Source organism: Aquarana catesbeiana, linkage group LG05 (genome assembly GCF_042186555.1).
Source record: "Aquarana catesbeiana isolate 2022-GZ linkage group LG05, ASM4218655v1, whole genome shotgun sequence".
Classification (NCBI taxonomy): Eukaryota; Metazoa; Chordata; class Amphibia; order Anura; family Ranidae; genus Aquarana; species Aquarana catesbeiana.
The window spans coordinates 6,470,617-6,484,847 of NC_133328.1; the positions used below are offsets into that span (position 1 = coordinate 6,470,617).

The following is a 14,231-nucleotide window of genomic DNA, read 5'->3' on the forward strand; positions in this document are numbered from 1 at the left end:
CTCTTCAGTCTATCATGAATGCTGCTGCCAGACTTATCCACCTTACAGACTGCTCAGTGTCCACCGACCCTCTCCTCCAATCCCTACACTGGTCTCCAATCAGTGTCCACCAACCCTCTCCTCCAATCCCTACACTGGTCTCCAATCAGTGTCCACCAATCCTCTCCTCCAATCCCTACACTGGTCTCCAATCAGTGTCCACCAACCCTCTCCTCCAATCCCTACACTGGTCTCCAATCAGTGTCCACCAACCCTCTCCTCCAATCCCTACACTGGTCTCCAATCAGTGTCCACCAACCCTCTCCTCCAATCCCTACACTGGTCTCCAATCAGTGTCCACCAACCCTCTCCTCCAATCCCTACACTGGTCTCCAATCAGTGTCCACCAACCCTCTCCTCCAATCCCTACACTGGTCTCCAATCAGTGTCCACCAACCCTCTCCTCCAATCCCTACACTGGTCTCCAATCAGTGCCCACCAACCCTCTCCTCCAATCCCTACACTGGTCTCCAATCAGTGTCCACCAACTCTCTCCTCCAATCCCTACACTGGTCTCCAATCAGTGTCCACCAACCCTCTCCTCCAATCCCTACACTGGTCTCCAATCAGTGTCCACCAACCCTCTCCTCCAATCCCTACACTGGCTCCCAATCACCCAGAGAATTAAATTCAAAATAGTAACCACAACATACAAAGCCATTCACAACTCTGCCCTGAGCTACATCACTAATCTTGTCTCCAAATATCACCCAAACTGTCCTCTCTGCTCTTCTCAAGACCTCCTGCTCTCAAGCTCTCTCGTCTCCTCCTCTCATGCTCGTCTCCAGGATTTCTCCAGAGCCTCTCCCATCCTCTGGAACTCGCTACCTCCACCTGTCCGGCTATCCCCCTACTCTTGCTACCTTCAGGCGATCCCTGAAAACTCATCTCTTCAGGAAAGCCTATCACGTCTCTAACTAAACTTTTACCACTTCCATCAGCTCATTCCCCACAGTTACAACCTTTTGTACCACCTGCCCCACCCTATTAGATTGTAAGCTCTTAATCCTCTTGTATTTTATTGTATTATAACTGTATTGTCTCCCTTTTATATTGTAAAGAGCTGCGTAAACTGTTGGTGCTATATAAATCCTGTATAATAATAATAATAATAGTGTCAGTCACTATATCGACTTTAACCCTAAAACGGTATGTGCTCCCCTTTAGAAAAGCCCTTAGGTGGGGGCATATGCAGTGGTGTATTTACGTTTTGTGCTGCCCTAGGCCTGACTAAACTTATGCACCCCCAAATTTAAATATGACCCGCCCCTTCCTGTCGATGCCACACCCCTTCATGTTTAAGGCCTGCCCTGTCATCTGTAAACCACACCTCTTCCTCTTTAGGCTCCACCTCTTCCTCTCTGTACATTAGGCCTACGTTCACATTAGGGAGGGTTTGAAATCTGAACTTGCATGATTTCAAACCGGCAATGCAGTCCGAATTCGGGGACGATTTGACAGACATCTGTGTGGGTTCATGCACAGATCTCTATTAAAATGGCCCCCAAAGTCACCAAAAGTAGTGCAGGAACTTATTTTGGGAATCGTTTCGGCTCCGCAAAGTCGGCGTCGCACCGATTTGAACTGTGTAATTGTCAGCAATAGCTGCCGATTTGGCATGCGATTTGACATGCCAAATCGGCCCAATGTGATTGTGGGCTTAAAGTGGGTACCAAGTGCAGCCTCATCAGTGCCGATCAGTGCAGCCTCACCAGTGCCCACACAGGTGGCGAGGAGGCTGCATATTGCCTCTGAAAAGAAATCTGTGTGGATTGCTTTTCAGAGGCGTGACAGTCTTTTTTAATCAGAGCAGCAGAGGGGGGCATTAGTGTAGTTGTCTGGGGGAGGGGGGGTGATGTTTAAATTACTAACCAATTTTCCAGCCTCTAGTGTGCGTGTTCTCTGATTTGCCACCTGTCCTGCACACCTTAACATACACACAGAAAGTGTGTCTGTGTGTGCATCAGGGGGTGGAGTCTGGACATAGCTGATGGGGCAGGCACAACAGAGATTGGATAGATCATAAGGAGGCGGGGCAAAATCATTGGCCTTTTCAGCAAACTGCGTTCACTCCGAATAGAGACAAAATAAAAAAGAAAGAAAAATAAATATACGTCAGTCTTAAATGTAGTTAGTAGAATGGAGAATAAAATCCAGACTGATCTATAATGAGAAATGACACTTTTCTTCGTATGTCAGAAGGCAGCATGAACCATACAGGTAGCTATGAAAGGTTAAACCAATATATACAAGGAGACACTAAGGTATTAAATGCCATTTTTTACCAGAAGCACCAGCCTGCAGATGTTGAGCTGTAAATAGTCAGGCTGCATTCACACCTGAACGTTTTCAGCTCATAAAATGCCATCAAAAACCTGTGAAAACGCCCAACAAGCAAAATCCCATTCATTTAAATGGCCCCTGTTCACATCTGAGCATTTTGTCGCTTGTAGTAAAATGCCTGAAGCTGCATTCACACCTGAGTGTATCGTTTTCAGGCAGAAAGTTACGCTATTTTTGCCACGATTTTGTACAGGTCAAAAGGTCACTAATGTAAAAGAATTAAAAACGCCTGTAATCTGCCAAAAAAGAAGCTGATGTACTTTTTTGAGCGATGGCCGTTTTGCTTTAGGTGACAGAATGCTCAGATGTGAACAGGGGCCATTGAAATGAATGGGATTAGTCTTGTTGGGTGTTTTTAGAGCTGAGGCTGAGAGCAAACAAACGCCCAAAAACGCCTATGTGTAAACAGAGCCTGAGCTCAAAAAAGTACATGAACTTCTTTATAGGCAGATTATAGACTGCTTTTTTCTTTGGTGACCTTTTGACCTGTACAAAATTGTGGCAAAAATTGTGGTAAAAACGTGCGACTTTGTGCATTAAAAAATACGCTCAGGTATGAGTGCAGCCTTAACCATTTAGAGTCCTTTCACATTGAAAGCACCTGGGCGTCGACAGTAAAGCGGTGCTATTTTTAGCGCCGCTCTACCGTCGTTTTAGTGGCGCTATTCGGCCGCTAGCGGGGCGTTTTTTTTTTTTTTTTTCAAACGCGAAGGGAAGATGCAAAAAAGCTCAGTGTAAGGGGCAAGACCTCAGGTACTCACGAAAACACAGACAGCTGGTAGTCAATGTGGGCCAGATGGCTGCAAGTTACCAAGGTCGCTTGTAGATGAGCAGTAGGACCAGACTAGAGATCAAAGTTCCATGTAGCTCTTTGCAAAGCCAGGTTAGCAGCAGGGAGATGCATCTTCCATGCCGAATATCAGGAAATGGAATGAAAATTGCGTATGCAACACTCCACCGAAGTGGATGAGGTCAGCTCTCCGACTACCAGCATTGACTACTTCTGCAGTAAAACTGACAGAAAGTGGGAAATTTCAAAGGCACTCAACTGTCCAAACAAGCTGTCCTGCCCAACTGGCCTACTAACAAAGGCAAGCACTAAGCAATGCCAAATAATCTGGACCTGATAGCACTCCATGGCAAATTTGTTACTAGAATGGGTTTTGAAAAGCACCAACACTGAACCCAATACCCAAAAGTCACTTCCAGGCCAGACCAGCACATCCAGTCCAGTGAAGTTTGGGTACTCCAAAACTAGGCATAGGAATGGCTGCTCAGCATAGCTGCAATTGTAAAGACCAGATGAAAATAGTTGCACCGTCCCTTTAAAAGACAAAGTAAATGATTGAACCACCATAAAACATCAAAACAAAAAAACATTAAATTCTAGTATAAAAATATGTGAAAATACAATGCTGTCCAACAACCACAATCACTCCACCCCATATAAAAACTCCACATGACCTAATATAAACCGTATATCAACATAAAACAAAAACAAACATATGAAAAAAATAAGGTCAGTCACTATAGAATCTACATCATATTTGACGAAAAAACAATTGCACTTTTAACAATAGCAATATCTTCATGATAGTGAAGATTAAATCTATAAAAAAACACTTTATTTTAAAAAAATGCAGTAAACTTAATATCTGAAGTATTAAAAAAAAAAAACAGTCCGTGTGTTAGGTGAAAACCAAGTGCTAGCAAATCACTGTGCAAACTTCTGTGCTCTGACACCATAAGCACACACCACCTCTTTACCAGATAGTTTAACCTCCTAATACTGAGGTCAAATGGCGCTTGTGTGTAAAACCACGCAGCAAAGAATCCAGGCAGCCATGAGGATAGATGTCATCATTCCACAACACTCGGGCATCAGCAGTTGAACCCAGTGTTTAAGCCCTTTCGGATGATGTTACCAGCAGTCCCACTGATCACAACAGTGTTATGGCCCCAACTGACATGGAGTAAAATAGAGGAGCTATAGTGCATTAACTTTTATAAAAAACTATATTTAAATAAAAAAATACTCACAAAGATCATGATAAAAAGCAGCATGCAAAAGTGAGAGAAAATGTTGAGAAACATAATTTATTTTTTATCACATGGAATTTATAAGGTGGAGTGACTGCAACTATCGGACAACACCGTACCCCCACATATCTTGCACTTTGATGAATGTTTTATGGCGATTCAATCAACCACAGTCTTTTAGACTATTTTTATCATTTGCTGTATTCTGGCAATTATAGAGTGCTGTTGCCCATTGTAATTTTATTTTGTTACACTAGGGCACCTTTCACACAAGTGGACCAATCGGGTCCGCCTGTCAGTTTTTCCAGCAACCCCAATCAGTACCTTCCATTGTCTTTTATAGAGCAGCAGATGTAAACAGACATGTGTCTGTTCACACCGGCCGACCTCCAGTCCGATCCGCTAAAAACATGCCCATTCCCCATGCATTTAGCAGACTGGAAGGCAGTCTGGTGAAAAACAGACAGGTAGTCCGTTTACATTCGACTGCCCATAGAGGGGAGCGGGCTGTGTCTGTGTCCGCTCTGCATAAGCAGAGCAGACACGGACCAGCCATCCGCCTGCTCAGTGGGGATGAGCATATAGGTTCCCCTCTGAGCAGGTGGCCTATGCCCTGTGTTAAAGGGGCTTAGTACAGAGTTCTTATTTCTAGTTTAAGATGTAGAGACAAGCTGAAGCAGCAATGTAGCAAAGAATCTCGACAGAAGAAAAAAGGAAAACAGAACTGAAGATAAAAATGCTAGGAAAAAATTAGGTTAGACTTCCCAAAGCATAAAAGACTACATGCGGATATAGTAGGAGGGGTTATCCTTGGCTGGCCTACAGATCTTTTGTTTGACCGTTTCCAGTCTTCTTATGGGCAGCAGTATAACTCAACAGTATATGCCTTCTTGTGTCCAGTAATGAATGAGGAGGACATTTGTTTTATAGCGCAATAGCAAATAACATATATGCAATGTTAAAAATGACCTCCCTTACCAATAACAACATGTTGATACAGACAACAGCCATTTCTATAGGTACCTGCTTCATTAATTTCCATGCTCTTGTTTTCAACCTTGCAATGTTGATTACTTCTAGTTTCAAAGATTTCTTGTGCAAGGCCATTGTCATTTTCATCAAGATGATCTAAATTCTTAGAAGCATTAGGTTGCTCGTTTTCCTTGGTGTTACGCTCATCAGATACAGGAGGATCAAGAAGAGGAATGTTATTCAAAGATGCATTGTACATGCAAGCAGTTTCAAGGTCAGTGGTTGATGAGAACTCTACAAAACTAGGACAATCTAGTGTTCCATCTAGAATAGATTCACTAACCATATCAAGCATAAAATAGTCTTGTTCATTTGGGGTCACAGCATTTAGGAACTTAGTTGGCTCATTGGTGCGATTCTGTGTCACACTAACACAGCTTTCACGAACAAGTGTATCTTTATCACTCCTGATGTCGTTCTGGTTTGTAGTTAATATACGAGTCTTTCTTTTGTCTACTTGAGAAAAGAGATTTGACGACCTTTTATTTTGGTTTATTTCTTTACATTTGGTTTTCATGAAACCAAAAGGTTTAGTAAAGTCCATATCCAAGGAATTGCTGACAAAATTTGAATCTGTCTTTTTCGTGACACTTACATCTTTAGCGTTCGGTTGAACATCTTTAGACACAGCAGATATTAAAGACTGCAAAGGATAACCAAGAGTCTTAGCATTCTCTTCCGAAACAGATATCAGGCAATTTGGCTGTGGGATAACAAATGTTTCCCTCCTACAATTAATGCCATTATCTGCAGGGATGAACTCAGACAGCATGCAACTTGGCTTTGATGATTTTAAAACATATGTTTCCCTTCTTATAGGGGGTTCTAGATTTTTCATAGTAAAACTTGGAATAGTATTGCTCACCTTGGCATTGTCCAGTTCATTGGATTTGTGGCTGCCTTGAACTTCACCTAGGTGTTCTAGATCGCTTACATTTTTAGTTATTTTACGTTTCTTTTTGGAGGTTTCCAAATCTTTTGCAGGCCTTTTGCCAAGTTTTGATCTTCTCTTAACTACTGTGTCATTTGTGTTGTGTTTTACATCTGAACTTGACACGTTTTCTGCAGCAAAAATCAGGTCACTATTTGCATCACATAAATAGCTGGTATCAGTTGATGATTTTTCAACTGTACAGACCACTGACATTTTGGGATCATTTCTACCAGGATACAGTTTGGTTTTACTTTCAAAAACTTTAGACTTTTCTTTGTCCATAGGGCCTGGTGAAACATATGTACGCTCACTATTATATTGATCATTTGAAACTGCTCTGAAGTCTGCTGGAGGGTTGCATTCCAAGGGTGGTATATTTTCGTCAACATTTTCAGTGAATGACTCTTGTACACTGCAACCCACTAAAGGAGCGGCTTCATTTTTACCATAATACAGTTTAGCTTCACTTTCAAAAACGTCAAACTTATCTTTGTTTACAGGGCCTGGTAAAACAAATGTACGCCGATTATCAAATTTATCAGTTGAATCTGGTTTGAAGTCTGCTGGAGGTTTGAATTCTAAGGGTATGTTTTTATCAATATTTAAACTAAATTCTATTTTTTCTTTATTTTTAGACAACAGACTGCTTTCCTTCCCTTTACAAGAACTACTTTGCCTTGCTTTTTCATGTGCTGTTGTCTTTACCTTTCTTAAAGAGGTCACATCTTGTTTTACCGGTATATTTGTTTTGGAAGTTTTTGTTTTTTTCCTTTAGGCATAACTGCAACAATTGCAGCAGAGTCACTGGAAGTCATTTCCATGTCAGCTTCATACACAGTTTTCTCTTGCTCCACAGGCCTATTAACAATGGGATGCAGATCACATTCCCCTGATTGTAGCAGACCAGGCTGATGTCTAGTTTCAGTATCAAGCTGTGTGTCTTGATTTTCTTTCTTTGCTTCAAAGTTTTTGTCTGGATTTAAGGAGAGTGGTGAACATGACGTTTCCAACATGTACTTTCTCATTACAAAATCAAAATGTAGGACATTATCTCCAGTTGCACCTGCATGTCCTGGCTCATGAGGAAAGTTGTCATGTTTGTTGATTTCCCACTGTGTACTGGAGCAGCTCTCTCTACCAATTCCCAATGATTTCTTACTCTGATTAAAGTCTGAATTCACAGACTGTGTACTTGAGAAAGATGCTGTAGACCTTTTCCTTCTCTGAGTTACAAATCCACCACTTCTACTGCTTGGGATCCTGTCTTCATCCAGAAGCAAATCCGAACTAACTTTCTTATTTAAGGAAGAATCACGGGTCATCTTTTTATTGTATGATGAATGGCATTCTTCGGCTGTTGAAAGAGAAGTGTACATCTCAATTTCATGCTGTCCATCTGGCTTCTCTTTGTCAATACTGGAATCTGTAGATTGTGGGGGGCTAAGGTGCTTGTCTTCATTCAGTAAAACTGCTGGAACATTGCTGCATTTCTGCTGCTCTGTTGAACTGGAAGGAACTCTTAATGCCATGCCTGTCAGTCTGAATCCTTGAAGCTCATCTACAGACATTCTACTTTCATAACTGAAACGTCCGCTTTTTTGTTCTTCTGTGGCCAATGGATCTAAAGACTCACTTATGCTGCTTATATCAATCGCTTCTGGCAGTTTAATGTTCATGAATACATCAATATCCGTAAGAATTTTATTCACAATACTTAAGTTCTGCCTAAGCAGCGCATTCTGAAAATGAAGCTTTTTTACTTCCTTCTGTAAAATCATCTTGTCATTTTCAAGCATTCTTGCCTTCTCCTTCTCAGCAGTCAAAGCACAGGCTAAAGTCCTGTTATTGTGCTTTAAGGAAATTTTTACAATAGAGGAGTTATTGAAGTTTTTTTACTTAATTTTTGAAGCAAGAGAGGTTTGAAGCTTTGCAGCCTTTAAAGTCCCATTGAATTTTTCCCTCATCCGGTCCTTCGCAGTTTGGAGCGTGGAACTTGACGAGGCGTTTGCCAGATCCATTCTCTGAAAGCTGCATATATTCAGGCGAATCCGCGTCTGTCCTATTCACAGCCACCGTTACTTCCGTCCCGCAAATTAAAATTTCGGAGCGGGGCGGTTTTAACCCCTGCTAGCGACCAAAAAAGGGTTAAATCCGCCTGCAAAATGCCGCTGCAGCGGTGCTTTGCCGGTGCTGCCCATTGATTTCAATGGCCAGGAGCAGTGTATTCACCGCTCCTACACCGCTGCAAAGAAGCTGCTGGCAGGACTTTTTGTAACGCCCTGCCAGCGCAGCGCCCCAGTGTGAAAGCACTCAGGCTTTTTTCGGGCGCTATGCAGGTGCTATTTTTAGCGATGTAGCGCCTGAAAAACGCCTCCAGTGTGAAAGGGGTAAGCAGCAGTGTACACGTGTTCATTAAGCCTGGGTTCACACTGATGTGATGTGGAAACCAGTGCGATTCCAGAGCCAGTTGCCGCATTGTAGCTCTCCGGTGGGCAGATCACACCACCCTCTGCAAACCGCTGTGGGTGTCAATACATTGTTAATGACACCCCCAGCTTAGTTCACAGATCGCAGTGCGAACTGTTAACTCGCACAGGAATCGGATCGCATAGGTGAGAACACCCATGTGATCTGATTCTAGTGCGGGGAAAAACAAGTCCCACACGCTGTATGAGAGAGAGACGCTCTCCGAACGCTGCAACCAGCAACTCCAGTGTTCTGTCAAATTCTCAATGAATGGGCTGACTCAGGAGCAGGGGGGGACGGCCGCCCCCCCCAAAGTGGCGCCCTTGTCGGCCTAGGCCAAGACACAGCACTGGGCATATGGAGCTTTGTTTACAACAATGGATCTGTGGCACCAGCCGCAGGTGGAAATTCCACGGATGCACGTTCCCAAATGAACGATCAACATGTGGAACCTCATTACATGGTCATCAGCCAACAGCCCAGCTCAGAAGCCTCATGGTGCTCATTCTTCACACTTCAAAAATGGAACTTCCGCATTTCGGATTCCTCCCCCCTTCCGGTGTCACATTTGGCACCTTGCAGGGGGGGGAGCATATACCTGTCTAATACAGGTATTTTGCTCCCACTTCCGGGCGTAGATACCCGAGCCATCCGTGGGTATCTACGCCACTTCTGGCTCCTTCTCCCCCCTCCCCCCGTCTTCTGGGAGACACACAGGTCCCAGGAGACAGCAGGGACCAGTAGAATCGCGCAGCGCGAGTCGTGCATGCGCAGTAGGGAACCAGGAAGTGATTGTGGCAGCACCCGAGGACCGAGGGACAGATCGGCTTCGGGTGCCGACATCGCGGGCGCCCAGGACAGGTGAGTGTCCTTATTTTAAAAGTCAGCAGCTACAGTATTTGTAGCTACTAACTTTAAAAAAAAAAATTGTCAGAACTCCGCTTTAAATGAGGTGCATGCACCTCCATCCCTAGATCAGAAATAAGAAAGGGATTCTTCACATGACTGGGATAATAATATTCCTGGCTATGCTCTTTTTTGGAGAGACAGGGTAAAATGTTAAGGTGGTGGTGTCTGTCTCTATGTGAGGAGTGATCTCAATGAGAATGTGAAAAAGGAGCTAGCTGATGGAGAGTGTGATCAGGCTGCAGCATTATGGGTGGGGCTTAGGGTTGCCACCTTTTCTTCAAGCCAAACCCGAACACTTTAGCAGCGCGTGGTAAAAAAAAAAATTTTTGCAGTACATTAAATTCATTACCTCTGTACAATGCAATGAACGGTAATTTTTTATGTTGTATACACTATACATATAGTTTTGTGATTAAATAACATTTCTGGAAGGTATGATGGGGGTAGTATGTACAGGAGAGGAGTGCAGAGGGTATGATGGGGGCAGTATGTACGGGAGAGGAGTGCAGAGAGTATGATGGGGCAGTTTGTACAGGAGAGGAGTGCGGAGGGGATAATGGGGGCAGTATGTATGGGAGAGGACTGCAGAGGGTATGATGGGGGCAGTATGTATGGGAGAGGAGTGCAGAGGGTATGATGGGGGTAGTATGTATGGGAGAGGACTGCAGAGGGTATGATGGGGCAGTATGTATGGGAGAGGAGTGTGGAGGGTATGATGGGGGCAGTATGTATGGGAGAGGAGTGCAGAGGGTATGATGGGGGCAGTATGTATGGGAGAGGAGTGCAGAGGGTATGATGGGGGCAGTATGTATGGGAGAGGAGTGCAGAGGGTATGATGGGGGTAGTATGTATGGGAGAGGAGTGCGGAGGGGATGATGGGGGCAGTATGTACAGGAGAGGAGTGCGGAGGGTGTGATGGGGGTAGTATGTACAGGAGAGGAGTGCGGAGGGTATGATGGGGGTAGCATGTACAGGAGAGGAGTGCGGAGGGTATGATGGGGGCAGTATGTACGGGAGAGGAGTGTGGAGGGTATGATGGGGGTAGTATGTACAGGAGAGGAGTGTGGAGGGTATGATGGGGGTAGTATGTACAGGAGAGGAGTGTGGAGGGTATGATGGGGGAAGTATGTACAGGAGAGGAGTGAGGAGGGTATGATGGGGGCAGTATGTACGGGAGAGGAGTGTGGAGGGTATGATGGGGGTAGCATATACAGGAGAGGAGTGTGGAGGGTATGATGGGGGTAGCATGAACAGGAGAGGAGTGCGGAGGGTATGATGGGGGCAGTATGTACGGGAGAGGAGTATGGAGGGGATGATGGGGGTAGTATGTACAGGAGAGGAGTGCGGAGGGTATGATGGGGGCAGTATGTACGGGAGAGGAGTGTGGAGGGTATGATGGGGGTAGTATGTACAGGAGAGGAGTGCGGAGGGTATGATGGGGGCAGTATGTACGGGAGAGGAGTGTGGAGGGTATGATGGAATGATGTCCCTCAGCAGGGGGGTAGGAAGCAGCTCAGAGTGTTGTCTGTATGAAGTGGTCGAGGGGGGGGGGGGTGATACAATCTGGGGGGAGTTGGGGGCTGAGAAGTGGTCAGATAGTAATGTCTATAATAAAAAAAAGCTATTGTGGTCATCTACTAAAATATACAATACTACTCAATGAAAAGAATCTGTTATAAGATGCTCCCCCCAGCACTCTGTATGTACAGATGATGTGAAGGTAATTGATGACCATTCATATAACCCCGTGTTATCCAGGCTCTGAGTCTGGACAATCAGAGGTGTAGACTCACCACATACACACAGGGTTAAGTGAATGGTTATAAATGACTTAATCTTGACAGAGGATGGGAGAGGTTTGTATAGATAGATAAGTGTGCTGCTTGGGAGATACTGGGAGTTGGCTGTGATCATCTGGCAGCAAATTCCACTCCCCCCCCCCTCAGCTTATCTTAACTCTTCAATGCAGAAGAAATCCTCCTAGAACTTTGCACCCATGGAAACTTTCCTTACTAAAAAAAAAAAAAGTCAGCTCAGCTCCTAGTGAGCAGCGGGCAGCCCGGCAGCAGCTCCAGTGATCTCCTCAGCTCCGCCCCCTCTTCTCTCAGAACACGGCACTAGTGATTGGAGAGGGGGGGATCAGAGATAACAGAGACTCTGCAGGAGCCTGGAGGGGGGAGACAGAAGGCAGCTTCAGATTCCCAAGACACACACCAGCACAGTGTGTGTATTTAGTGAGAAGCAATGACACTGCTGCTGTGACTGACTCCACAATGGCAAGTATGCTAATGAAGCTCCCCCTCTGCCAGAATGGTCTGTCCGGGTTTCAGGCAGTCTGAAAACTGGACAGATGATTCAGAATCCGGACTGTCCGGGTGAATCCCGTACAGGTGGCAACCCTAGTGGGACTGTGTGTGGGTGTGCGTGTAGTTAGATGCAGTTTGTTTCCTCCACTGCAGGTGGCGCTCAACCACAGCGGCTCTCTAGCTTGAGAGGAAGTCAGGAGGAACCTCTATGGTTTCCTGGGTCACTGGGGAAGCGATCCGGATGGATGCTGTTGCCCCATGTGACTCTGGCAGCCATCTTTGGTAAGGCAGAGCCTATCTAAGGCCCTGGTTCCTGAGATTGGCATGCCTTATGCAAGTGGATAGTGCAGGGAAAGGGACCCTGTCTGTTAGGGACAGTACTAGTGGCAGGGAAAGGTTCCTGATGAGGAGGGAAAGCGTAGGGTCACCTCTCTTCTGGCCGCATTCTGCCCCTCTCTACAGACTCTGTCATTCTGGCTGGAACCCGCTCTGTTCACGTTGCTGTAATTGTTAGTGCACCTGGTTGGGAAGTCTTCACACTGGAATTATTATGAACTGCTTCTGCATTTCTTTAATACAAGTGTAGCAAAGGGGACTACAATTATAAAGTACATTGTTCCTCCGATATCCCTATGCATTGCATGTCCCTCTAGTGCTCAGTGTTATCAATTGACATCATATTAGTGAGCCAAGCTAAAGGGATTGTGGGACGAGAAGTTTCACAGACTGATAATGGCTTCCCATGACCCTGTACCTGGACTACACATCCCAGGGATCTTTGCTGTCATCAGAGAGATTGCTGTGAGGAACTATATAAGAAGCCAATGCAGCGTCACATATGGCGACCCATCACATTTCGCTACCCGCTGGAGTGCTCATGCGTGACGCGGCCATATGCGTTCCAACACTTTTACGACAAAACTCCACTCCTAAGTCCAGGTTCAAGCCCCACCATCCAAGTGGACACAGAGCTAGATTATAATTATGCCGAGCGAAGCGAGGCCACGTCCGAAGCGAGCCTACAAGGGGTGTGGAGTTTTGTAGTAAAAGTCTTGGAACGCATATGGCGGCGGCGCGCATACGCACTCCAGCGGGTAGCGAAATGTGATGGGTCACCATATGTGACGCTACACCAAAGCCCTGCCCTGCGCTCTCGCCCTCCTGGGCCTGACGCGAGACGGACCTCTCTGTGCATGGAGAGAGAGATCGCAGCCTACCAAGTGATGTAAACATTCCAACCCGGATGAGAGGGGCCTAGCACTGCCTGCTGTTCGTCAGACATCTATCCAGCACCTAAAAACATATAAAAGTCCACATGCAGTGCTAGGATTAAAAATCCAAGGGGGAAGAGTAGATAAGCTTAATGTATTCTAGTAAAGTTAGTCTGTAAACTAAGGTCTGTTTTGTTAGATTATAGCATTAGTTTGTTATTTTATAAACTTACAGCAGGCCGTGGCCATCTTAAGTTTGGGCATTTGAAGCCAGACTGTATTTCTTCCTGGATCTCATCCTTGCAGATCTCACACATGCTCAGTGCAGCACAAGCAGTGTAATAGGTTTCAGGTCAGGTTTCCATAGCAACGGCAGTGTCAGAGGAAGTTGCCGCCCCTTCCCAGAAGGCATTGCAAACAGGAAATGATTTCATGGGCCACGGCCAGGGAGGAGGAAGTGAAAAATGAATACAGCAGGTATACAGTAGGTGCTGAGAAAAAAATATATATATCCAATTCGTTTACAGTGCACAGTTTAGTGAGGGATGCTGAAGAGTTGTAAAAGTGGGTGGAACTCCACTTTAAATAAAGTTTAAAGTTTTCAATAAGATAAACTTTATTGTTCCAAAGCAACGCTGACATTAACTTGCTAACAGTGTTGATGAGTCTTCCCTCTCCCTGGCAACCAGACAATCGCTTATGCTGATTGACATATTTATGAGAATCCTAAGAAGCTCTGACAGTGTGAAAAGGTCTGACGATTTATCGCAACCCTGCTCTGAAGCAGAGGAAGCTGCTATTGTGGTTTATCCACCACATGCTGGCTTGTTTAAACTATCTGGTAAACGAATTGAACTCCCACGTGGTGCGGCGTGCCTCTCTACACACACTGAAGCTGGTGACGGGTTTATCTACTCTTGGATTTTTAATTTTAAGCGCTGCATGTGGACT

At 45.0% G+C, this 14,231-nt stretch overlaps 1 protein-coding gene across 1 annotated transcript; it reads right to left on the reverse strand.

The window, feature by feature from the left end:
• Positions 1–5,380: 5,380 nt before the first annotated feature.
• On the reverse strand, positions 5,381–8,486 carry LOC141145749 (uncharacterized). Its single transcript, XM_073632630.1, is given in 2 exon segments — positions 5,381–7,156; positions 7,159–8,486. Coding segments are annotated over 2 exon segments (3,024 nt in total). The 5' UTR covers positions 8,407–8,486.
• Positions 8,487–14,231: the final 5,745 nt, after the last annotated feature.